At 43.2% G+C, this 27,997-nt stretch overlaps 1 protein-coding gene across 1 annotated transcript in view; it reads left to right on the plus strand.

Annotated features, from left to right (window-relative positions):
- LOC126473909 (serine/threonine-protein kinase 32A) overlaps nucleotides 1–27,629 on the plus strand; it is a 622,586-nt gene extending 594,957 nt beyond the window's left edge. Inside the window, exons 9-10 of the mRNA XM_050101255.1 lie at nucleotides 11,042–11,179; nucleotides 26,941–27,629. Coding sequence (XP_049957212.1) covers nucleotides 11,042–11,179; nucleotides 26,941–27,417 — 615 coding nt within the window. The 3' untranslated portion in view covers nucleotides 27,418–27,629. The remainder of the gene's footprint in view (nucleotides 1–11,041; nucleotides 11,180–26,940) is intronic.
- The last annotated feature ends 368 nt before the right edge of the window (nucleotides 27,630–27,997 follow it).

Consider the following 27,997-nt stretch of genomic DNA (forward strand, 5'->3'; position numbering starts at 1 on the left):
TTCTATTAATTTATACGAGGATTTGTTGTAGTAATTATTCTAATAAACCACAAGTTTACTTGAATTTTACAATTTCTCTACCTTCGTTACAATAATGTTCCATACTCATGCTTCTTCTAAAGTAATAATCAATAAATATTCTGTGATTAATATTATTACCGATTATTAACTTTTACTGCCTCAATACTGCGTGCATGAGAAGCACAATTGTAATGTTGTAAGTAACGCTGACGAACGACGAATCTGCGGTTGCCGAATTCCTATCTTATTCTTTCTGGTAGTGTGGCGTTCTCAGTCCTTGTATGAGCAATTGTATCTGTTATTTGACTTTGTATTCTCGTCTATAAGGATAGGAGCTGTCCGTTAACAGCCTACAGAGGTCGTTTATTAATCGTACGACACCAGAAAATCTCTATAATACAAATAGATTGTACCGTTGCGCATTATACACTGAAGCACTAAAGAAACTTTTACAGGCATGCGTATTCAAATACAGAGATACGTAAACAGGTAGAATACGGCGCTGCGATCGGCAACGCATATATAAGACAACAAGTGTATAGCGCAGTTGTTAGATCGGTTACTACTGCTACAATACTAGGTTATCAAGATTTAAGTGTGTTTAAACGTAGTGTTATAATCGGCTCAGGAACCATGGGACACAGCATCTCCGAGATATCAATGAAGTGGGGGTTTTCCTGTACGATCGTTTCACAAGTGTACCGTGAATATCAGGAATGCTGTAAAACATCAAATCTCCCACATCGCTGGGGCCAGAAAAAGATTCTGCAAGAACGGGACCAACGACAACTGAGGAGAATCGTTCAACGTGACAGCAGTACAACCCTTCTGCAAATTGCTGCAGATTTCAATGCTGCGCCGTCTGCGTGAAAACCATTCAGTGAAACATTATCGATATGGACATTTGGAACAGAAGGCCTGTTGGTGTACAATTTATGATTGCACGACACAAAGCTTTATGACTCGCCTGGGCCCGTCAACACCAACATTGGACTGTTGATGAGAAAAAACATGATACCTAGTCGGACGACTCTCTTTTCAAATTGTATCAAGAGGATGAACGTGTAGGGTTATGGAGACAACCTCATGAATCCATGGACCCTGTATGTCAGCAGGGGGCCGTTCAAACTGGTGGCGGCTCTGTAATGGAGTGGGGCGTGTGCACTTGGAGTGATATTGGACCCCTGATACGTCTAGATACGAGTCTCACAGGTGACACATACGTAAGCATCCTATATAATCACCTGCATCGATTCATGTGAATTGTGCATCTCGACGGACTTAGGCAATTCCAGCTGGACAATGCGGCACCCCTCATGTCCAGAATTGCTACAGAGTTGCTCCAGGAACACTCTTCTGAGCTGAACCACTTCCTTTGGCCACCCAACTCCCCGAACATGAACATTGTTGAGCATATCTGGGATGCCTTGCACCGTGCTGTTCAGAAGACACCTCCACCTCCTCGTGCTCTTACGGATTTATGGACATCCCTGCAGGATTCATGGAATCAGTTCCGTCCAGAATTACCGCAGACATTAGTCGAGTCCATGCCACATAGTGTTGCGGCACTTCTACGTGCTCGCAGGGCCCTGCAAGATAGTAGGCAGTTGTACTAGTTTCTTAGACTCTTCAGTATATGTATTGGTTTCTGTCGAATCGTGCTTGGATTTAGTCATGCTCATTACTGATACCGATGTCTCCTTTTAGCCGACGCCATACAGTGTCCTCCTAATTTTCATGTTATGGCGAGTCACTTTTCTTTCAAAAAACGATGTATCATCACCAGTGAACACCAACTGTGAATGTAAGCTGTCGTCTCCGTCTGCACTCCCAGAATGAATTTACGAACCTCTACACATTCTTGCCTACCGCAAATATGAAAGCCTTGTAGCCACTGAATGCTGTATGGCCTGAAGCAAAAACGTCGCACCAAAAAGGTCAGACACGTTAGGAATGACTATATGTCTGCCGGCAACGGGAGTAGACTTCCGTAGACTTTGAGGAAAACGTGCTGTAGGTCCTGAACGCGCACTCGTGATCGACGTGTAGATTTCCTCCTTCATAAACAACCAGTGCCTTGATACAACTTTGAAATGTAGAGGGTGCTATGGGGTACTCCCAGCGAAAATAACACCACACAGTAGTAGCTGAATTGCACCTTTTGAAAGGAATAACGATTTACACTTGCGGTTGCTTTTTTTGTCACCGTCTTGACTCGACACTCAGTACGCAATGAACGAGTGAACCCATGGATTTGGCAACTGACTTGGAAGTCCCATTCCGACAAACACATGAACCCGCAACATACAGGTGGCGCCAAGTTTCGAAGCTTAAGCAAAAATCTGACTAAATTTTAAGAAAAACGTCAACGGATTTCAAAGGTTTTCCCTTCCCAACAGAAATCTTTGCATCAGATAAATGGGATGATGGCTGAACGCTGTCGAGTTTTTAATTATAAGACGATCTGTAACCAATTTTTATTTCATTACGCACCTGAACATTAATATTTTGATCACAGGTGATTAATCAAGAAAGTGTTGGATGAAATATTGAAGCATAAAATATGTACTCCCTCAGCCAACATTTCATATGCATCAAAGCTGTCAACGCGAGCTGTGTCAGTTGCTGCCACGTAGATGCAACCTGTTTAGGAATGTAGCCACAGTCAAAATATAGGGTAAGTCAGAAAGATTTCAAATGTTTCTTACAGACAAACTGCAAAAGATAGGAACATCAAAACATTAGCCTATTTCATTTCACGTACGAATCAATATGTCTCTGTTTATTGAGTCTACAGCAGTTCGATTTCTCAGCTCTTGAAAAGTAGCTGCCATAGGTGGGACACAGACTCTGCCTTTCATATAAACTAAAAAAAAAAAATTGCTATACGTGAGGCCTGGTGTCCAGGAAGCCAAAAGCAATGAACAAGTTCTAATTGTCCACGTCTTCCATTCCAGTGTTGTGGGACGGTGTTGTTAACATGGCGCCGCACCTCAAGGTGAAATTGAGGCTAGGCGTCGTCATGCATAAAAATGAAATCATCGGAATCTTCGTGAATTTGAGGAAACAACCAATTTTGCATCATGTCCACGTTTGATATTCCTGTCTCAGTTTCTTCGACAAAAAAAGAGGCTCCATAAATTTTGTGAATGGGAATAGCACACAACAAATTCAGTTTCGGTGAGTCTTTCACGTTGGACAACAATGCCATCATTTTGTGACGCCCAGATTCTTACATTATGGCGGTGTACTTTACCCGGTAGGCGAAATGTCGATCTGTCCGAAGAGATGTGTCGTTCGCGAAAATTGTCCTCTTCTTTGTCCTGGGAAGTCGAAATGCTAAATTTGTACCTTCTGTTACGGTCGTTGGAACGAAATTACTGCAGTAACTGCAGCTTGTAAGGCTTCATACGCAGGCTTCGTTTCAGAATGCTCCACACCGTTGTTTGAGGAAGTTGAAGTTCCTGGCTTGCCCGTCTTGTGAACCTCCGCGGGTTTCGTATGAACGGATCTCGTATGCTGACGACTTTTTCATGACACGTGCGTGGCCGAACAGTGCTCTTCTCTTGGCATATCGAACAAACATCCAAGAATTTGGTATGACAGTCATGAATGTGCGTATACAGAGGCGACTTCTCGCTGAATCTATTATGTCTCCGTGCTCATTGTTAAATATGTGGGGTCTAGGAAGCCTGTTTACTAGGTTGGCTAGACAAGCAATTCAAACAAATCGTATTAATGAGTTTTGTTGCAAAAACGAAAATGGCAATACTTAACTTTGACAATCATCCAGAAGTGTCACAAGCAAAGAGTGGAATACAAAGTAAGCAGTACCTTCAGTATAACAATTCCCAAGTCTGTGCTGATGATGATGACGATGACGTGTTTGGTTTGTGGGGCGCTTAACTGCGCGGTCATCAGCGACCATACAAAGTCCCAATTTTTTCACGGCCCAATTTTTTTCACAGTCCAGTCCATCCATTGTCACGAATGATGATGATGATGATGATGATGATGATGATGATGATACGATGAGTACAGCACAACCACCCAATTTACGCCGTAACAGTATCGACGGTAGAATGCACATTGCACATGAACAATAGATTGACTTCGCGCAAAGTCCAACACACAAAATGATTCCTCTTGTGTTCTAGTCGCCACGTTGCAGCACAGCTTGTCAAAACTTTGAACCCTCCTCTATGCAGTGACATGTGTTGAAACCTGTTCTTTATTTTTGTTTACCGGGTATAGCTTAAATTGGTTTTAAATAAATACGTGATACAATGTAATTACTGTAAAATTTAGGAGAGGAAGTACTGTATATTTTTGTTACTATTACTTCCATGTGAGAAACCACATGAGCTTTTACGATTATTGTAATAACGATTGACTTAGCTTCTTCCCAATGTCATTACGTAACGTGGGACAATTGTTCTGGTCTAAGTTTCTTTAGTCTCTTCAGAGCAAGATTATACATTGTAAACTAGGATGTGCTGATAATTTATCCATGCGTCATTTGACTAGGTCTATACAACTTTTGGATATCTACCAGGCGACTGGTACTAAACCTTCCGTCAAACAAGCGCTTTGTAAGAGAATGCAATGTTTAGCAGGCTCTGGTCTCTCATCAAAAGCTTGGAGTCCTCCAAATTTTCGATCTTACAGTTCTTATACAGTATCTTGATATTTTTCTCTGTATCGAAAGCTAATTTATTCATCCTTTCCTCTTTTCCAGAGTGCCTCGATGTCGATGCATTTATTTTCAAAATTAATTATGCTTGGTGTAATAGGTGTAAGTGCAGATATTTCTGTTGGCCCTGAGGACAGCGTTTTGAACAACATTACATTAGTACACTACTGGCTATTAAAACTGCTACACCAAGAAGAAATGCAGATGCTAAACGGGTATTCATTGGACAAGTATATTATACTAGGACATGTGATTACATTTTCACGCAATTTGGGTGCATAGATCCTGAGAAATCAGTACCCAGAAAACCTCCTCTGGCCGTAATAACGGCCTTGATACGCCTGGGCATTGAGTCAACAGAGCTTGGATGCCCATGCACCTTCAACACGATACCACAGTTCATCAAGAGTCGTGACTGGCGTATTGTGATGAGCCAGTTGCTCGGCCACCAGTGACCAGAAGTTTTCAATTCGTGAGAGATCTGGAGAATGTGCTGGCCAGGGCAGCAGTCGAACATTTTCTGTATCCATAAAGGCCCGTACAGACCTGCAACATGCGGTCGTGCATTATCCTGCTGAAATGTAGGGTTTCGCAGGGATCGAATGAAGGGTAGAGCCACGGGTCGTAACACATCTGAAATGTAGCGTTCACTGTTCAAAGTGCCGTCAATGCGAACAAGAGGTGACCGAGACGTGTAACCAGTGGCACCCCATACCATTATGCCGGGTGATACGCCAGTATGGCGATGACGAATACACGCTTCCAATGTGCGTTCATCGCAATGTCGCCAAACACGGATGCGACCATCATGATGCTGTAAACAGGACCTGGATTCATCCGAAAAAATAACGTTTTGCCATTCGTGCACCCAGGTTCGTCGTTGAGTACACCATAGCAGGCACTCCTGTCTGTGTTGGAGCGTCAAGGGTACCGCAGCCATGGTTTCCGAACTGAGAGTCCATGCTGCTGCAAACGTCGCCGGACTATTCGTGCAGATGGTTGTTATCTTGCAAACGTCCCCATCTGTTGACTCAGGGATCGAGACGTGGCTGCACAATCCGTTACAGCCATGCGGATAAGGTGCCTGTCATCTCGACTGCTAGTGATACAAGGCCGTTGTGATCCAGCACGGCGTTCCGTATTACCGTCCTGAACCCACCGATTCCATACACTGCTAACAGTCATTGGATCTCGACCAACGCGAGCAGCAATGTCGCGATACGATAAATCGCAATCGCGATAGGCTACAATCCGTCCATTATCAAAGTCGGACACGTGATGGTACGCATTTCTCCTCCTTACACGAGGCGTCACAAAAACGTTTCACCGGGCAACGCCGGTCAACTCCTGTTTGTCTATGAGAAATCGGTTGGAAACTTTCCTCATGTCAGCACGTTGTAGGTGTTGCCACCGGCGCCAACCTTGTGAGAATGCTCTGAAAAGCAAATCATTTGCATATCACAGCATCTTCTTCCTGTCGGTTAAATTTCGCATCTGTGGTGTAGCAATTTTAATGACCAGTAGTGTATTTACACCATCTGCACAATTATAGTTATTAAGAGAAGTGTGTTTCTAGGAAGGCTAGTATCTCCAATGGTACATGTGGCGAGAGCAAGCCACTAATACATATTTTCATTTGGCAGCAGTTCAGGTGGTGAAGTTTGGATGCGTGGATGCACAGTGCTTGACTAACTGACAGTCGTACTCATCTTTGTGGTGCAGTTACGACTGTGCAGAAAACATCAGGTCGTAAAGTTCATGACGTGTTTGTAGGAAAAATTATCAACACACTGCTGGCTGTACATATTACTATCTCAGATATAAAGGTATCTGCACTTCTGCCATTTAGATCCAGTACTTATATTAGAGGCGTTCCATAAATAATGCAACACATTTTTTCTCTGAGAGCAAGTTTGTTTTATTCAGGATTACAATATACCACATCGTTCCACACTCTTTGGCTATAAACCCCAGTTTTTCAGCATGATTTTCGTTCGATGCGATTGCATTACATGACCTTACTGGGAGGGCCTGTATGTCCACATGTTTCCTCTCTACCGGTCGACGTCAAAGCCAACGTCTTACTGCATCAGTAACCTCCCTATCATATATATAGCGCTTCCTGTGGCGACCTTCATTGGCTCAAACAGAAGGAAATCGCAAGGTGCAAGATCCAAGTTGTGGGGTGGATGAAGAAGAAGAGTAAAATCAGTTTTGTGAGCTCCTCTAAGGTATGCAGACTTCTGCAACGCTTTGCGTTGTCATGGAGAAGCAGAAGTTCGTTTTCATTTTTGTGACGACGAACATGCTCGAGTTCCAACGATGCCGGAATCACAGCTGTGTGAGGCCGGCTAACATACGAGAGATCGGACAGGTTTGCATGAGCTTGTTGCGATAATGACAGACGCCTCGTCCAACGACTCACCGTGCTTTTGTTCACTGCCAGGTCTCTGTACCTATTCTTCAAGCGCCTATGAATAGCTTAGATGCTGTGGTTTTCCTCCAACAGAAACTCAGTTACAGCTCTCTGCTTGGTAGGCACCTCTGCTACAGACGCCATCTGGTGGAACTTCATGAAAGTGTAGGGGCTGAAGCTGGAATATTTCGCGATTTCCTACAACAAGTTACGCATTTTTTCAACAGAAATTGGTGAAGAGAAAGAGGTTGCATTACCTATCGAACGCCCTTCGTAAATTACCCTGTGCTAGTGCTTCTTCAAGCATGTATGTCCGGTGCTGGTTGCTCGATGTCTTAACTATATATTTCCTAGGGACTTCTCGATTATTGTACAGGGTGACTATAGTTAAGGTTCGTGCTGAAAAGGCTGTAAGAGATAAACAACCACTCGTCAGAGTAAAGGCCGTTCCTCAGTTTATGTCTGAGACGCTCGACATGATTGTCTCAATGCAGGATCACGCGCTGCTGGTATAGCACTTTTACAAGAATGGCGACCGTGCACCAGTAGTTGCGCCAAAGTTCTGGACACTTAAGTGTATGAGAAAACGCGTTGTTCCGATGTCTGCCAAGGGTTTCAGAAAATGATTAAGATATAATATAGGTTCTATTGAAGTGCAGTTTCGCAGAAGGAGCGGAAAAGTCGATCTGACGTCAGTAGAGGATGTGGTGTTAACATCGCAGGAGGAGTCGAGCGGCGGTGGGCAAACATGCAGTACATCATGAAGAATTGCCCGATCTTTGGACATGTCAGTGACTTCGGAGCAGTTACTTCTACGAAGCACCCTGCATTTCTCTCCATTCAAAATTACCCACGTTCTAGAGTTGTTTAATGCTGTCAGCCAGTAAGGAAAACGTATACTCAGAATTTCTTGCTCGCATGGAAGTAGACAATGAATGGTCATGAAATATTTTATGGAGAAACGATGCCCATTTACAAGATTATGCCAGTACATAGAATTTCAGAATATGGAAAATGGAAAATCCACTCGCACATCAACCGGTACAACTTTATTCTGCGTAGGTAACTTCGTGGTGCGTGTCGACGGCATCGTTTATCACAGAGCCATTCGCCTTTTTTTTTTTCGAGGAGATGATTCCTGCGGGTACCTGTGCCGTCAGTGGTAAACACTATGCCATTCCAAATCTTCAACAACGTGAATGTATGAGCAGGATTATTTTTATGTAGCCTGGTGCTCCTCGGCACATTGCGTAGCCAGTGAGGAAGCTGCTGCAGCGGCATTTTGGAAGTGGTAGAACTATCAGTCGTCGTTTCCCTACATCTGGCTGTCCAGTTCACCTGTTCTTAATCCGTTTGACTTCTGGCTGTGGAGTTATCGCAAAGATGCTGCTTTCAGTACTCTAAGAATGTAGCTGAAATGAAGGCACGCATTCCGCAACACATTCTGAATAAAACCCCTGAGACGCTCCGATCTGTTGTGGAACATGTTGTTCCTCGATTTCAACTTGCACCAAAAACGGTGGACAACACATTGAACATGTCTTGGCCGCTGTCATGACAGTTAAGAACCGATATCACTGTGGCATTTTTATGTGGTTTGAGGGTTCAGGACAATCAAAAACAGATTTCTTCCATCCGATGCGGTACGACGTTGCCGGGATGGATGGGCTTTTCTAGCTAATAGTGCCAGAACTATTGAAATCCAGACTTGAGCACTCATGCACATTGCACAGTACCGCTGGTTTGATGTGCAACTCACATCATAGCCGTCGTATGGCGAATCACCAGTTGAAACTCTAAGTTTAATCATAATCTCTTTGTATTGTAAGGTTACCATGACGAATGATCAGATATGAAGCCTCGGTTTGATTATTGGGTGTTACTTACCATGAAATTCTTTACATCAAAATTCAGTGCCAGGCTGCGACTCGAATTTGGTAATTTGGAGTATAGTTTCTCACTTAAATCAATCGCAATCGCTACATAGACAGACTGCATTTACATATCTTATCTTCTGACACTGAAGAGAGCCATTAGGAATCTCAGTTAGCTCATTTGCCGAATCAGAGACAGTGAAATCTGAAGATATGGAAGATAGTCTCGTTTGGGGACAATATTTTAATATCTCAACATATTTCTTGTCGAACTACCGTTGTTGCTAAAATGTAGTGTTGTCGTTGTCTGGGAGATTGAAGAGTAGACGAAACAGTGTATCTGCAATCGTTTCCATTCTTTATTGTGCGTGTTGTGTCTTGCGTACAACGATACTAAGTGAGACTGGAGATAGACTGCGCTGTTTTCATTGTTGACTGCAGGGAGAGAAGGGGTGATACAGATTGCAACTAGAAATCGTTTACATTCGTTACATAAGGAAAATGGAAAGGGAAATATCAAGAAATTTAATCCTTTGTTCAGATCATAGTGTCTGTTGGCTCAGTGCGATGAATACAAGCAAATATATGCATTTAAACGTTCTGGAAGTTAATAGAAAATGATATTGTCTTGAGTTTAACGATTACTATTTGTGGCTGGAGATGGACTGCGCTGTTTTCACTGATCACGACAGTGCGAGAAATGGTGGGATATATTGCAGCTACTGATCCTTTACACTTCTTACGTAAGGAAAATGGAAAGTGAAATACTAAGAAATTAATTTTATTTTAAGAAATTATTAAGAAATTTAATTTGATTTTGTCTCAGCTCATAAATAATTGCAGATATCCCCAAAACAGCCATACATTGACAAAATAAAAATCGACATACATTTCACACATTCACTTTGTTCTAAATCGTAAATAATCGCAGCTATCCATAACAGAGTTGTACATGGGGGAAATGAAGATGAACACACTTTTTAAGCTCTGTAACTATTCTTCATTTGGTTAGTGTTTTAGAAGTACTTGTAGCCAATTTTACTATGATTCAGGACAGAATAATTCATGTCTTTGGGTTATGCGAGTGGTGCCCATGCGCTGTCCTTTCCTTAGTTAATTTAAAAAATTATCTTCGTTGTTGATACTGCTCATTTAAACACAAACAGATTTTAGAAGCACGCACACGCATTTATACAAGGTATATCATGTACAGTGCTCATTTAGCTTGTTATATGTTCCCATTGGCAAGCGAGTTACACATTCCACAGGCAGGCAACTCACGTAGAGCTACTTAAAGTTCTGCAGGACAAGGTTAACGAGTTGAATTCTGTTTGCATATTCAGCTGCAAGCGGAAAACAAAGTTCGCCCTGTCAGAAACAGTCGAGGAATTTAGTTAGGGAAATCCGCTTTTTGATACAGACCTGAACTACACGTACCTAGACGTAAGAGGCAAAGCAACGAACACTATTTATATCAGTTGCCATATATTTGTTATTGTGGTCTTCAGCCCAAAGACTAGTTCGATGCTACTCACCATACTGCTCCATCTGCGCCAGCCTCTTCATTTCCGAATAACTACTGCAACATACATACTTCTGAATGAGTTTAAAATTACGTAAATTGCGATTCACTATGATTTAGTTAGTGAAGCGGTGCGCGTGGGAAGACACAAGATTCAATTAGTAAGAGTCAAAATCCATTTCTCATTCGTTTTCGTCTTTCGTGGTTTCTTTAAGCAATTCTCACGAATGTTAGAAAATTCCATGCCTGACTTCCCTCGCCATACTTTCTAATGGAAATGATACTGTATCTCCCATAACGACACTATCAGTTACATGTTAATCACCAATCTTCATTTGCTTCAGCATAAAGTTCTCTTTACTAGCCCTCAGCTACAAAATTTTCGGTGATGAGTTAAAGGTGTTTTTGTCTGCACATTTGCGTAAATATATCAATACCGTTAAGTTCATTCGTCTTTAAAGAACTAAATCGTGACACGTAAATTACATTATAATGAAACAATTATTTTATTGCAGAAGGACCATCTCAACTGCGATCCTACTTTTGAGCTGGAAGAGATGATAATTGAAACCCGACCACTTCACAAGAAGAAAAAACGCCTTGCCAAGCAGCGCTCTTTGCGAGAGATGCAGGGGTCAGTGAGTGTTGATATGGTGAGTTTTGGAACGCACATATGTATAACTCAAATATGGATTTTTCATTCAGACTAAATTCTAATCTGGAAACAATTATCCTACCTAGTTGTTTTGTATACACCTTACGGTTTGTGGAGGAGGGCAGCTCTGGTACCAATTATTACTTCCCCCTTTTCTGTTACGCTCGCTAAAGATGCGTGGAAGGAGCGCCTGCCTTAAGCTTCCGTAGGAGTTCTCACTCGTCTGTGTGTTTCATCGCGGCCAGATTCGCAGTACATCATGGTGTGCAGGTGCTTTTGACTTCTTCACGGATGAACCTCACTTTTTTTTGGCGTTAGTCTTCTCACTGATCTGATGCGGCCCACCACGAATTCCTCTACTGTGCTAACAATTATCGAACTACATGAAAAAATACGCAAATTATTTACAAACTGCGTGATGTACCCACTATATTCAACATGTAAACGTCACTACATGTATTCGGATTTAGGTTATGACACGTCAGATATGCCTACCATCATTGGCGATGATGTGAAGCAGAAAGTGTCGGAACATCGATGCTGTCGATGACCTCCTGAATAGTTGTTTTCAGCTCAGAAATAGTTTTGGCGTTATTGCTCTACAACTTCCTTTAATATAGCCCTACATAAAGAAGTCGTATGTTTTTCTACCAAGAGGGAAGTGACCGTGAGAAAAAGATTCAATAATCAACGAAAGGATAACGGTCTACGAGTCAATGAGTGGCATATAAGAAGCTTGAACGTGGTAGGAAGCTAGAAAATCTGAAGAGGGAAAACAAAGGCTCAATCTAGATATAGTAGGGGTCAGTGAAGTGAAATGGAAAAAAGACAAGGATTTCTGGTCAGGTGGGTCTACGGTAATATCAACAGCACCAGAAAATGGTATAACGGGAGTAGGACTCGTTATGAATAGGAAGGTTGAGCAGAGAGTGTCTCATTGTGAACAGTTCGGTGATAGGGTTGTTTTTATCGGAATCGACAGCAAACCAACACCGACAACGATAGTTCAGGTATGTCGATGTCGCAAGCTGAAGATGAAGAGATAGAGAAATTATATGAGGATATTGAAAGGCTAATACAGTACGTAAATGGAGACGAAAATCTAATATTCCTGGGAGACTGGAATGCAGTTGTAGAGGAAGGAATAGAAGAAAAGGTTACAGGAGAATATGGGCTTGGGACAAGGAATGAGAGAGGTGAAAGACTGAGTTCCGTAACAAGTTTTAGATAGTAATAGCGAATACTCTGTTCAAGAATCACAAGAGGAGGAGGAGGTGGTATAAATACTTGGAGAAGGCCAAGTGATAATCGAAGACTTCAGTTAGATTACATCATGGTCAGACACAGATTCCGAAATCAGTTTCTGTATTGTAAGGCGTACCCAGGAGCAGATATAGACTCAGATCACAATGTAGTAGCTACGAAGAGTAGGCTGAAGTTTAGCGGATTAGTCAGGAAGAATGGATAAGCAAAGAAGTGGGATACGGAAAAACTAAGAAATGACGAGACACGCTTGAAGTTCTCTAAGGCTGTAGATACAGTAATGAAGAACAGTCAAATGTGCAGTACAGTTGAAGAGGAATGCATATCTTTAATAAGGGCAATCAGAGAAACTGGAAAGAAAAACATATGCACAAAGAACATAACTGTAAAGAAACCATGGATAACAGAAGAAATACTTCAGCTGATCGGTGAAAGAAGGAAGTACAAGAATATTTAGAGAAATTCTTAAATACAGAAATATAATACTCTGAGGATCGAAATAAATAGGAGATGCAGGGAAGCTAAGAAGAAATGGTTGCATGAAAGATGTGAAGAAATCGAAAAAGAAACTAATTCGGAAGGACTGACTAAGCATATAGGAAAGTCAGAACCACCTTCGGTGAAATTAAAAGCATGGGTGGTAACATTAAGAGTGCAACAGGAATTGCATCGTTAACTGTAGAGGAGAGAGCGGATGGCTGGATAGAGTACATTGAAGGCCTCTATGAGGAAGAAGATTTATCTGATGCGGTAGAAGAAGAAACAGGAGTCGATTTAGAATAGCTAGGGGATCCAGTATTAGAATGAAAATCAAAGTCAAATCAGGCAGAAGGGATAGATAACATTCCATAGGAATTTCTAAAATTATTAGGGAAAGTGGCAACAAAACGACTATTCCCGTTGGTGTGTAGAATGTACGAGTCTGTCAATATACAGTCTGACTTTCGGAAATATGTCATCCACACAATTCCAAGACTGCAAGAGCTGCCAAGTGCGAGAATTATCACACAGTCAGCTTAACAGCACATGCATCCAAGTTGGTGACAGGAATAATATACAGAAGAATGGAAAAGAAAATTGAGACGATGTTAGATTCTGATCAGTTTGGCTTTAGGAAACGTAAATGCACAAGAGAGGCAATTCAGACGTTGTGGTTAATAATTGAAGCAAGACTAAAAAAAAATCTAGACCCTTTCATAGGATTTGTCGATCTAGAAAAAGCGTTTGACAATATAAAGTGGGGCAAGATGTTCGAAATTATGTGAAAAATAGGGATAAGCTATAGGGAGAGAAGGGTAATATAGAATATGTACAAGAATTAAGAGCGAATAATAAAAGTGGGCGACCAGGATAGAGATATTCTCGGATTAAAATGGGTGTATGACAGGGATATAGTCTTTCGCTCCTACTGTTCAGTCCGTACATCGAAGACGGAATGATGGAAATAAAACAAAGTTTAAGGAGTGGAAACAAAATTCAAGGTGAAAGGGTATCAGTGATTCCATTCGCTGATGACATTGCTATCCTGAGTGAAAGTGAAGAAGAATTACATTATCTGCTCAGTGGAATGGACGGTCTGATGAGTATAGAATATGGACTTAGAGTCAATTGAAGAAAAACGAAAGTAATGAGAAGTCGTAGAAATGAGAACAGTGAGAAACTTAACATCAGGATTGATGATCACGTAATAGATGAAGTTAACGAATTCTGCTACCTGGGCAGCAAAATACGCAATGACCCAAATGACGGACGGAGCAAGGAGGACGTCAAAGGTAGACTTGAACTGTTAAAAAGGGCATTCCTTGCCAAGAGAAATCTACAAGTATCAAACATAGGCCTTAATTTGAGGAATAATTTTCTGAGAAATGTGGAAATTTTTGGTAAGTTCCTATGGGATCAAACTGCTGAGGTCATCGGTATCGGTCCCTAGGCTTAACACACACACACCCCCTATGCCCGAGAGAGGACTCAAACTTCCGACGGAGGGGATGGGGGGAGAAGGGGGCAGCCGCGCGAACCTTGGCAAGGCGCCTCACACCGCAAGGCTACTCCGCACGTCTTATTTTCTGAGAATATATATTTGGAGCACAGCATTGTATGGTAGTGAGACATGGTACGTGGGGAAACAGGAACAGAAAAGTATCGAAGCATTTGAGATGTGGTGCTACACACGAATGTTGAAAATTTGGCGGACTGATAAGGCAAGGAATGAGGAGGTTCTGCGCAGAATCGGAGAGGAAATTAATATGTGGAAAACACTGAAAACACTGACAAGGAGAAGGGACAGGATGATAGGACATCTGTTAAGACGTCAGGGCCAGCTGCGGTGGTCTAGCGGTTCTAGGCGCTCAGTCCGGAGCCGCGCGACTGCTACGGTCGCAGGTTCGAATCCTGCCTCGGGAATGGATGTGTGTGATGTCCTTAGGTTAGTTAGGTTTAAGTAGTTCTAAGTTCTATGGGACTGATGACCATAGATGTTAAGTCCCATAGTGCTCAGAGCCATTTGAACCATTTTGAAGACGTCAGGGACTCTCTTCCATGGTACTAGAGGGAGCTGCAGATGGCAAAAACTGTAGAGAGACAAAGATTGGAATACATGCAGCAGATAATTGAGGATGTAAGTCGCAAGTGCTACTCTGACATGGAGAAGTTGGCACAGGAGAGAAATTCGTGGCGGCTGCATCAAACCACTCAGAAGACTGATGACTCAGAAAAGAAAAAAAAATAGGGGTGAGATGCAGGTCTTCACCAACAATTTGTCGCAGTGTCTCCCTGTTGATTCCCAACTGCTGTGCAGCTTGTTCGATAGTTTTCCTGGAGCTGGTTTGAAGCACAGCGCCTATGTTCTAAATGTTTTCAAGCGTTTTCACACTTTTTGGACGACCGACATTGCGAACACTGTCATCACGAACTCTAACTATTCTCTCAAACTTGGGAATCAAATTCTTGATTGTTAGGACAACTGGATCGCTTATCTCCAGCTTGAACTCGGTTTCAAACTTCCTTCGAGTCGCAGTCGGGATGTTATTGCTCGTCTAGTACTCTTTCACAAGCACTATACCCTCAGGCACGCTGTACCGTGACATTTTCACTTGCAAATGCCCGACAACAAGGTGCGTGCGCATGCGCACACTAATTCTCATCATGCTCCATGGCCACCCATGCAGTTTGAACGTCCTGATGCAATCCGTTCAGAAATTATGATGGTTTTATTTCATATAGTTGTGAAAAATTATTACCCTGTATTTGCTGAATGTATTCCAATCTCTTTCTTACTGTATAGTTTTTACCCTCTAAAGCTCCCTCCAGTACCATGGAAGTCATTCCCTGATGTCTTAACAAATGTCCTATCATTCTGTCCCATCTTCTTGTCAGTGTTTTCCACATATTCTTTTTCTCTCCGATTCTGCGCAGAACCTCCCCATTCCTTACCTTATCAGTCTACCTAATTTTCAGCATTCGCCAGCCGCACCACATCGCAAATGCTTAGATTCTCTTCTGTCCTGGTTTTCCCACATTCCACGTTTCGCTACCATAAAATGTTGAGCTCAAAAAGTACATTCTCAGATTAAAGCCTATATTTGATACTTCTCTCGGCCAGGAATGCCATTTTGCCAGTGCTGTACTGCTTTTGATCCCTTCCTTGCTCAGTCCGCCATTGATTGTTCAAAAGTGTGTCAAATCTTATGGGACTTAATTGCTAAGGTTATCAGTCCCTAAGCTTACATACTACTTAACATAAATTATCCTAAGGACAGACACACACACCCATTCCCGATGGAGGACTCGAACCTCCGCCGGGACCAGCCTCACAGGCCATGACTGCAGCGCCGCCATTGATTATTTTGATGCTGATGTAGGAGAATTCCTTAACGTGGTCTACTTCATGATCACCAGTTATGATGTTAAGTTGCCGTCAGTTCTCATTTCTGCTACTTTTCCTTACTCTCGAGTTTTACTCTCAATGCATATTCTATACGCATTAGACTGTTCATTCCATTCAACATGTCATGTAAATCTTTTTCACTTTGACTGAGGATAGCAATGTTATCAGCCACTCTTAACATTGATATCGTTTAGCTCTGAATTTTCATCCCACTCTCGAATCGTTCTTTTATGTTCGGAACTGCTTTTGCGACGCAGAGACTGAACGTTAAGGACAAAAGACTATGTCGTTGTCTTGTACCGTTTTTAATTCGAGCACTTCGCTTAAAGTCTTCTAATCTTCGCTCTTGACTCTTCTACATACTTTATATTACCCGTCCTTATTGTATCTGGATTTTGAACATGTAGCACCATTTTACAGCGTCAAACGCTTTTTCCATATCCTATGAATGTGTCTTAATTTTTCTTCAGTCTTGCTTCCATTATCAACCAAAATATCAGAAGTGCCTCTCTGGTCCCTTTTCTTTTCCTAAAACGAAATCGATGTTCATCTGATAGATTCTCAGTTTTATTTTCTATTCTTTTGTATATTATTCTTGTCAGGATGCACATTTGTGAAGCTGATTGCATGATAGTTCTCGCATTTGTTGGCTTTTACAATCTTGGTAGTTGTGTGGATGATATTTTTCCGACAGTCAGATGGTATATCACCAGTTCTCATACATTCTACACACCAACGTGAATAGTCGTTTTGTTGCCACTTGTGGTTTTAGAAATTCCATGGAATCCATCCTTCCTGTCTTATTTGATTTTGAGTCTTCCATAGCTCTTCTAAATTCTGACTCTAATACTGGATCCTCTATATCTTCCCTATCGACTCCTCTTTTCTGTTCTATCACGTCAACGTATAAGTCATCCGCCTCGTAGAGGCCCTCAATATACTCTTTCCACCTATCCGATCTCTCCTCTGCATTGAACGCTGGAATATCCATTTTAATGTTACCGCCCTTGCTCATAATTTCATAGAACGCTGTCTTGAGGTGTCTGTATACTGATTCAGTCCTTGCAACAATCATTTCTTTTTCGATTTCTCCACATTTTTCATGTGGTTATTTCGTTTTAGCATCCCTCAAACATCACCTTCACCGCTAGAAACGGACCGCCTGGCAACAGTATTTTTGTAATTTTTTATATGTATGGTGCGTGAAGCTCTGAACTCAAATACACCCTAAGTTAAAAAAAAAAAAAAAAAATAGAACATTGACGCACCACGAAGGAATTATCGTTATGGGATGGCAGTTATTCAACTTGATATTTATAATAGAGTTGTTACATGTCCTCCTGAGGGATATCGTGCCAAATTATGTTCAATGACCAAGGTATGGTTTGGCAAGTACAAAGACAAGCGGCCCATCTCTCACTATGAGCGGGCGGACATTGTCTTACTGAAACGTAAGGGCAACAAAAATGGGCGTAGAATATCTTCGACTTGTCGCTGCCCTACAAGGATGCCACGGATGACAACCAAAGAGATCCGAATGACACCCCAACTGTCACTCTTAGACGTGGGGCTGTGTGGCGGGCGACGTTGATTGCGGTATCCAACCCGTCCGAGGCGTTTCCAGGCCTGCATCTCATGACTGATGTAGAATTGTCTTCAGCGATGAGTCCCACTTCCATCTGGCCCCGATGACCAGCGAAGGACCATCCAAGTACCTTTGAATTTTTCACAACCTAACGCACCAAATGGACAGAATGTGGGGCGATATCCCTCGTGAGGACATTCAACAAGTCTATCAGTAGATTTAAAGCCCCATATCTGCTTTCATAAGTGCCAGAGATGGGCTCACGCAAGTTTTTGTAGCTCCTTCTCTGGAATAAATAATCCAGTTTTTTCTAAAAGTGTATCCATTTGTTAGTCTGTACACATGTACCGATTTTCGTCTCATTCGGATAATTTCTTCGTGGTGCGTTGTTTGTTTTTGTCTTGGAGTGTACATCTCCCCCAAAACAGTCCGATATAACTTTAAAAAGTACCTGACAACATGGATTTGAAGTTTTCCGGCCATTTTGATCATGGTAAACTAAGAGGGTCCCGAGTTCGAGTCTCGGTCCGGCACACAGTTTTGATCTGCCAGGAAGTTTCATATCAGCACACACTCCGCTGTAGAGTGAAAATTTCATTCTAGAAACATCCCCCAGGCTGTGGCTAAGCCATGTCTCCGCAATATCCTTTCATTAAGGAGTGCTAGTCCTGCAAGGTTCGCAGGAGAGCTTCTGTGAAGTTTGGGAGGTAGTAGACGAGGTACTGGCAGAAGTAAAGCTGTGGGGACGGGGCGTGAGTCGTGCTTGGGTAGCTCAGTTGGTAGAGCACTTGCCCGCGAAAGGCAAAGGTCCCGAGTTCGAGTCTCGGTCCGGAACACAGTTTCAATCTGCCAGGAAGTTTCATATCAGCGCACACTCCGCTGTAGAGTGAAAATTTCATTCTAAGAGGGTCCTTTCAACTAGCAGCGTTGTCATATGGTCCAGTGCTCGCTCACTGTCTGGGGGAGGTACGGTTTCGATTCCAGATACAATAAAGACTTTTAGACAAAGGTAAATGTTCTATGAGCGTTTTAGTGAAGAGCAGAATACATAAAGCGCACGAAAATGGTAATCGCTAGAGCGAGTCTCGTTTCGGTCATAATTTTTTCGTATTTTTTCCGTCGAGTTCGAATACCTTCGTCAATTGAATATAAAATTCATCGAATATATGGTAACTAATACATTGAATTGCCATTTTCATGAAAAAGCATGCCTTATTATTCATAATTGTTTATTGCACATAAAAGTCCAGGTTTCGTTGCAAAAAAAACGTTTCATTATATTCTCATGTTTTATAAAGAATTTTTAATCAATACTGTACAATTAAAAAACTTACAAATTGATTTTTTTCCACCTTTTTGTATTTCATACTTCATGTAAATGCTCAGAGCACATGTACCTTGCTTTAAAAACTTCATTCTACCAGGATTCGAACCCAGCCCCCCTCCCCCAAATGCTTCAGGCGAGCACTCTACCGCAAAGCCACCTCGCATGTAGAAAGACCACTCCGACAGTTTAAGCTACTAAAAACGGCGGGAAACCTACAAAGCTGCTTCTCTCTAGTATTTTTGTGAGTTCCGTCGAACTGCTTTGGGGGAGGTGTATTTGCGTTCTGAGCTTCATGTACCATAAATATAATAAGTTACCAAAATCAGTATTCCCCTTGTAAGTACTAGTGTAATTGAACTGACGTCTTGACGTTTCTTCTATTCCCAGTGTTTGTGAGACCATTAGCCCAGAGTGCAATAGGATATTAGGTAGCACCTCCTCCTCCGCCGACTATCATCAACATTAGGGCCTAGCTAAACTTTAGAACGAAAAAGAATTTTCCCTGAACGCTTTTATTTTCACAACGACCAAAGATAAATAAATTTAGTTTTTGCAAGTGTTTTACTAAACCATATACGAATTAGACAATGAGACAATTGGTACACCTTATTTTTATCATCATCTTTTGTGGTATGATACAGCAAATTTCAGTGCATCGTGAGTGGTATCTACAACTCCTTGTCAGGAAAGAAAACTTATTGTCTTCATCGAGGGTAGTGATATGTTTCCGCTACACCATTCGTCCCCCTAGAGTCACTCGCTGCACCCACACCCTGCATCCCCGTTTAAAGACAATTATTTTAAAAGGCTTGCACTATACTGAGCACTACTGTTTGTGAATCTTGTGACTGCCAGACTCCTTGGTTCTGAGCTCACAAAAATCGGAAGACTTCAGGCAGCCAATGCGTTTTATCCTATCAAATGGTTCAAATGGCTCTGAGCACTATGGGACTTAACATCTTAGGTCATCAGTCCCCTAGAACTTAGAACTACTTAAACCTAACTAACCTAAGGACATCACACAACACCCAGCCATCACGAGGCGTTTTATCCTATCACTGGAACTAATAATTATAATAGTAATACAATGTAGACCCTACAGCAGTGTAGTAGCCATTACATACAAGGGTCATTGTATAAGTCGTAGGAACTATGGTATATTTTGCGATAATGCGACGACTTTGAGGATCTCGCGACAGTGTATATCTGAATGCCTCCCCGGCCGCGGTGGTCTCGCGGTTCTAGGCGCGCAGTCCGGAACCGTGCGACTGCTACGGTCGCAGGTTCGAATCCTGCATCGGGCATGGATGTGTGTGATGTCCTTAGGTTAGTTAGGTTTAAGTAGTTCTAAGTTCTAGGGGACTGATGACCACAGCAGTTGAGTCCCATAGTGCTCAGAGCCATTTGAGCCAATCTGAATGCCTCCAGTACAGGAGGTCACGGTAAAGTTGAAATCAATCACACTCGTTGGAACTTCGGGTAAATTCATTGTGCACTAGTACAAATGGAACAAAAATGAATCAGAACCAAGTGCTGTGCTTCAAATCGGTTTCCCAGTGCATACGCACAGCGTTTGCAATGATGGAGTAGGCTATGAATACCTTTGGCATTGCCATCAATGTGTGTCACCTGTCGTCGAAATGCTGCAAGGTCATTTACCCTATCTGCAAAACGCCTCCCACGCAGTGGTCTCTTTAGTTGTGGAATGAGGTCCAAGTAGCGTAGACTAAGGTCTGGTGAGTAGATTGGATGGGGGTGTGGGATTGGGGGGGGGGGGGGGGAGAGGTCGGCAGATCCATCCCGTAGCACGTTCAGCTCATACTGAATGTTTCAGGCGCTGGTACCGAGCCATCCTCGAATGCGATCGCTTGATTTCGGTAATGTCTGCCGCGGGCTTTCAAATGTACAGTATTTACTGTGATTATGGTAATGCGAAACATTCGCTCGATATACCATAGTTGCCGTGAATTATGGACTGACCCTCGTAGCTACTGTTGTGTTATGCCATCAGTTAGTTCGTTTGTGTGTACACAGGGATTTCCGTAAGAGCGTCCAAAAATGTAACAAGGCATAGAGAATTCTCCACTGACCAAATTGAAGCAAGGAAGCTGGGCTCGGAGAAGTCAGCTTAAGGAGATATGGAATTAAACCTGTCTACCGGTTTGTCTAGCAATATTACTGTTTTACAGCTTATTTGCAAGTAGAACGTGTACAAGTAACACGTACTGTGCTATTTATTTACATGTAGATTATTTATTTCCTGCAAGGAGACAAGGAGGAAGAGCCTGATTACCAGGAAGCCATGTTGAAAGTTTTGTTTACTTTACTTGTCTATAAAGTGGCTCTGTTGCACCGTATTTACATTGTCCGTGACACAACGTGCTATGAATCAACGACAGAGTCATTCATTGCCGGCTGATGTGGCCGAGCGGTTCTAGGTGCTTCAGTCCGGAACTGCGCTCTGCTCTTGTCGCAGGTTCGAATCCTGCCGCTGGCATGGATGTGTGTGATGTCTTTAGGTTAGTTAAGCTTAAGTAGTCCTGTCGAGGGGATTGTTGACCTCAGATGTTAAGTCCTATAGTGCTTAGAGCCATTTCAACCATTTTTCAACTCATTCATTACTCAGTGCTATTCAGAGAAGTACAGTACAACACGGTGGAGCAGTACCGGTACAGTATTTCCTCGTCGCTGGATTGGAAGGGAAGGTCCTAATCCAACGTATGCGAGGTTATGTGATCTGAATCCCCTTTATTATTTCATACGGGGATTTGTAAAGTCACTTGTGTATGAGATCGCAATGGATACGGAGATGGAATTAGTTGCCATAGTTGTAGCTGCCTATCATGTGCTTCGAAACACCAGGGATATTCGCCGATTTCAAGCGAGCACTGAGGTCGAAGGCCGTCAGTTTCAGCACATTTTTTAAGATACAGTTGAAATGGTTCAAATGGCTCTGAGCACTATCGGACTTAACATCTGTGGTCATCAGTCCCCTAGAACTTAGAACTACTTAAACCTAACTAACCTAAGGACATCACACACATCCATGCCTGAGGCAGGATTCGAACCTGCGACCGTAGCAGTCGCGCGGTTCCGGACTGAGCGCCTAGAACCGCTAGACCACCGCGGTCGGCTGTAGAAATGGTACATTCATTGTGTCGATTATGGTATTTGCAATTAACTGATGTAAAGAGAAAAGTACACAGTAGCGTGATTTTATTCCTATTATCTCCCTAAGAAAGTTTCTCCGACCCCAGGTTCCGTACCTCATATTGTTCAGTGGCGCACCCTCTACGTCCTGTTAAAATTTCTCACGCACTTACGGAAATACCCTGCTTGTTATTTATATGCCTCAGTGTTACTGTCGCCGGCCGGAGTGGCCGTGCGGTTCTAGGCGCTGCAGTCTGCAGCCGAGCGACCGCTACGGTCGCAGGTTCGAATCCTGCCTCAGGCATGGATGTGTGTGATGTCCTTAGGTTAGTTAGGTTTAATTAGTTCTAAGTTTTAGGCGACTGATGACCTCAGAAGTTAAGTCGCATAGTGCTCAGAGCCATTTGAACCAGTTTTTGATAGTGTTACCGTCAAAAGAGCCTGATACAGAGACTGTGTGTAATGGGTGGACTTCGTAAGGAACAAGTTGTCTATATGTTTATTTGATAAGCTGTAACCTCCACCATATTGTGCCACACGTTAAGGCTAGTATTCGAAAAAAATGTAATTGTTGGTAAATTATCCACCTAGCACTGCAATCTTGCAAAGTAGTGGTAATAATAATGACTTCCAAAAACAATTCAGTTTGTTGACCAAAACAGTAGCGAAACCTTTAATGTTTATCCGTCGGAAAATTTCATTTTACCTCTTGAAAGTAGGTAACCAAAATTGTTTCCTTTTTTATTTTGATTGTATCATTGATAAGATTGTTCTAAATTAATTATTCAACTAAACTGCGTCTGACTGCGTCTGTGAACTTGTTTCTTGCCCTCCTCCATTTTGCCAGAAATGCAACATGTATTTGACTCAGCAATCAAGTTTAAGAGAATAATGCCGTTTGTGCAATGGCAGTAATATGCTACTGGGAAATTAACTTTTGGCCCAGATGTTTACTTATTAAAAATATATCTTGACTTGGATAATGCTAGTTGCGCAATGGCATAAAATTAGTTATTTGAATTAACTTTGCTCGTTAGTTCGACCAAAATCGATTTCAAGCCATGAATTGCACATATATATTGCATAGAGGCCTCTTGTGTAAAGTACACAAGCGGCAAGACGCAGTCAATACCTTCGCTGCGCAGTGCCAATGGTACTGTTACCAACGACTGTGCCGCTAAAGCGGAGTTATTGAACGTAGTTTTCCGAAATTCCTTCACCAGGGAAGATGAATGGAATATTCCAGAATTTGAAACACGAACAGCTGCTAGCGTGAGTTTCTTAGAAGTAGATACCTTAGGGGTTGCGAAGCAACTCAAATCACTTGATACGGGCAAGTCTTCAGGTCCAGATTGTATACCGATTAGGTTCCTTTCAGATTACGCTGATACAATAGCTCCCTACTTAGCAATAATATACAACCGCTCGCTTACCGATAGATCTGTACCTACAGATTGGAAAATTGCGCAGGTCGCACCAGTGTTTAAAAAGGGTAGTAGGAGTAATCCATCTAACTACAAACCTATATCATTGACGTCGGTTTGCAGTAGGGTTTTGGAGCATATACTGTATTCAAACATTATGAGCCACCTCGAAGGGAACGATCTATTGATACGTAATCAGCATGGTTTCAGAAAACATCGTTCTTGTGCAACGCAGCCAGCTCTTTATTCGCACGAAGTAATGGCCGTTATCGACAGGGGATCTCAAGTTGATTCCGTATTTCTAGATTTCCGGAAAGCTTTTGACACCGTTCCTCACAAGCGACTTCTAATCAAGCTGCGTGCCTACGAGGTATCGTCTCAGTTGTGCGACTGGGTTCGTGATTTCCTGTCAGGAAGGTCGCAGTTCGTAGTAATAGACGGCAAATCATCGAGTAAAACTGAAGTGATATAATGTGTTCCCCAGGGAAGCGTCCTGGTCTCAAATGGCTCTGAGCACTATGGGACTCAACTGCTGAGGTCATAAGTCTCCTAGAACTTAGAACTAGTTAAACCTAACCAACCTAAGGACATCACAAACATCCATGCCCGAGGCAGGATTCGAACCTGCGACCGTAGCGGTCTTGCGGTTCCAGACTGCAGCGCCTTTCACCGCACGGCCATTTCGGCCGGCAAGCGTCCTGGGACCTCTGCTGTTCCTGATCTATATAAATGACCTGGGTGACAATCTGAGCAGTTCTCTTAGGTTGCTCGCAGATGATGCTGTAATCTACCGTCTAGTAAGGTCATCCGAAGACCAGTATCAGTTGCAAAGCGATTTAGAAAAGATTGCTGTATGGTGTGGCAAGTGGCAGTTGACGCTAAATAACGAAAAGTGTGAGGTGATCCACATGAGTTCCCAAAGAAATCCGTTGGAATTCGATTACTCGATAAATAGTACGATTCTCAAGACTGTCAATTCAACTAAGTACCTGGGTATTAAAATTACGAACAACTTCAGTTGGAAAGACCACATAGATACTATTGTGGGGAAGGCGAGCCAAAGGTTGCGTTTCATAGGCAGGACACTTACAAGATGCAACAAGTCCACTAAAGAGACAGCTTACACTACACTCGTTCGTCCTCTGTTAGAATATTGCTGCGCGGTGTGGGATCCTTACCAGGTGGGATTGACGGAGGACATCAAAAGGGTGCAAAAAAGGGCAGCTCGTTTTGTATTATCACGTAGTAGGGGAGAGAGTGTGGCAGATATGATACGCGAGTTGGGATGGAAGTCGTTAAAGCAAAGACGTTTTTCGTCGCGGCGAGATCTACTTACGAAATTTCGGTCACCAACTTTCTCTTCCGAATGCCAAAATATTTTGTTGAGCCCAACCTACATAGGTAGGAATGATCATCAAAATTAAATAAGAGAAATCAGAGCTCGAACAGAAAGGTTTAGGTGTTCGTTTTTCCCGCGCGCTGTTCGGGGGTGGAATGGTAGAGATATAGTATGATTGTGGTTCGACGAACCCTCTGCCAAGCACTTAAATGTGAATTGCAGAGTAGTCATGTAGATGTAGATGTAGATGTACATTCTTTCATTGGTGGAAAACTTTACTTTACTACTCATTTTCGTATTAAATACGATTATGATGCAGGCTATTAGATTTAAACACAATGTTGATCTCAATATATATTTTGGAAAATTTTTTGTAAGAGTGATTCGTGCTACAAAAATGTTTGAAATGGTAGGTTTTGTGTATGACTTAAAATTTTAACAATATATATATAGGTTTTGTGTATGACCCTGATCAGACCATTTCAAAGATTTTTGTAGCACGAATCACTCCTACAAAAAATTTTCTAATACGCTTACTGCGTCAAACCTTGGACATACAAATCCGAACTCTGAACATTATCTAACAAAAACCAAATGGAAATGATTGTACATGGTGGTCAGAAAATGTATGAAATGCTTGTATGGATGTTACAGAGCAGGTTGTACTGAGACATAAATGTTAAGATAAAAATTCGATTCGTTGCGCCGTTTCCGGGTTATTTAGCATTGAAGTTAGCCAATCAGATCGTCGGCGCGTAAATTCAAGTTTCAGCTAACGAGACAAAGCACTCATTGGGCGACACCGCTCGTGGCAGGCCGCTTGAGTGTGAGCGCGCGACGCCCCGATTGGCTAAATTCTACGCTAAATAACTTTGAAACGCAGCAATGTATCGAATTTTTTCTTAACATTTATGTCTAAGTACAACCTGCCCTGTAACATCCCTATAAGCATCTCACACATTTTCTGACCAACTTGCACATATTCTCTCAAACTCGGACCTTTGCCTTTCGCGGGCAAGTACTCTACCACCTGAGCTACCCAAGCACGACTCACGCCCCGTCCTCACAGCTTTACTTCTGCCAGTATCTCGTCTCCCACCTTTAAAACTTCTGGAAACATCCCCCAAACTGTGTCTAAGCCATGTCTCCGCAATATCCTTTCTTTCAGTAGTTCTCCAAGGTTCGCAGGAGAGCTTCTGTAAAGTTTGGGAGGTAGGAGACGAGGTACTGGCAGAAGTAAAGCCGTGAGGACGGGGCGTGAGTCGTGCTTGGGTAGCTCAGGTGGTAGAGCACTTGCCCGCGAAAGGCAAAGGTCCCGAGCTCGAGTCTCGGGTCCGCATCTCGTGGTCGTGCGGCAGCGTTCTCGCTTCGCACGCCCGGGTTCCCGGGTTCGATTCCCGGCGGGGTCAGGGATTTTCTCTGCCTCGTGATGACTGGGTGTTGCATGATGTCCTTAGGTTGGTTAGGTTTAAGTAGTTCTAAGTTCTAGGGGACTGATGACCTCAGATGTTAAGTCCCATAGTGCTCAGAGCCTACTCAAGATTTTATACTCATTCCACCTTGCGGTTGGCAACTACCGATTTTATTTTCTGGAGCTACCCTGATCAGACCTTAGCACATACCTTTCACTCTCGTCAGATAATAACCCCCAGATTGGGAACCACTGTTCTAAGGTGAACACTTCACCATTGGTCGGTAACGTCGCCTGTCGTTATGCCCCATTCCACTGGTGTTTATTCGGCCTTAACAGGACTAAAACGATAGGTACCTCGCGGTCCGTTTCAGGTTGACTGCGACCTGCCAGCGGAGAATCAACTGAGTCACGTCCCGGAGTTCAGAGTGTACAACCGCGAGAGGGTGCTGGCGATGGAGCAGAAGGAGAAGGCGTGGGAGGAGGAGCTGGCGGCGGCCATGGCGGCGTCGGAGGCGGTCTCCGCCGTGGTGCCAGCCGCCGCCCTGTCGCCCCACAGCGCCTCCTGCCCGCGGCTCGACAGCACTGGCGCCCCCAGCTCCGGCAACAACAGCAGCAGCAACGGCAACGGAAACAACAGCAGCAGCAGCACCAACAGCAGTGCGGCGCAGCACGGAGACCGGCAGCGAGCGCGCTCCGGGTTGCTGCACCGCCACCAGGGGGTCAGCTTCGACGCCGCCATGAACCACCTGCACGACTCCAAGGCGCCGCACCCGGCGCAGCAGGGCGGCAAGGGAGACCGCGGCAGCGACGTGCTGCGGCCCGCGACCACCACACCCCTCTGCCAGTGACCGCGCCTCGCGCTCGGCCTCAGCTACGAATCTTCCGTCTGAGTCTCCACGTCTCCCCGCGTGGGTGAGCGTCGCCGCGGTTCCCGCAGTGGTGCCGGAGTAAGCTGACGTATTGTGCGGTGGGTGCTGCAGGACCGAGGACACTCATTCGAAATCTCAGTAAGGAGAGGCGATCTAAAATGGAAGACTGAAAACGAATTCACCTTTGACACTCGAACAACATGTATATACATGTGAATGAAAATAAATGTTTCATCTTTATTTTTAGAACAGCATTTTATTAGTGATAAAACTCAAAAACGTGGATTGAGGGGAAACCGCAACAGAAGAGAATCGGAGCACTTGAGTGTGGGTGCTGCAGAAGAATGTCGAAGATTAGGTGCACCGATAAGGTAAGGAATGACGAGGTTCTGCACAGATTTGGCGAGGAAACGAATATATGGGACACACTGACAAGAAGAGGGAACAGGATAAAAGGATTTCAGTCAGTAACGAGCTGATAAGGGACTTAGACTCTGCACGCACCAGCAGGAGTGGGTTATCCCGGACGCGCGCAGTAGCCCTACTAGCAGCGCGTTAC

This window comes from Schistocerca serialis, chromosome 4 (genome assembly GCF_023864345.2).
Source record: "Schistocerca serialis cubense isolate TAMUIC-IGC-003099 chromosome 4, iqSchSeri2.2, whole genome shotgun sequence".
Lineage (NCBI taxonomy): Eukaryota > Metazoa > Arthropoda > Insecta > Orthoptera > Acrididae > Schistocerca > Schistocerca serialis.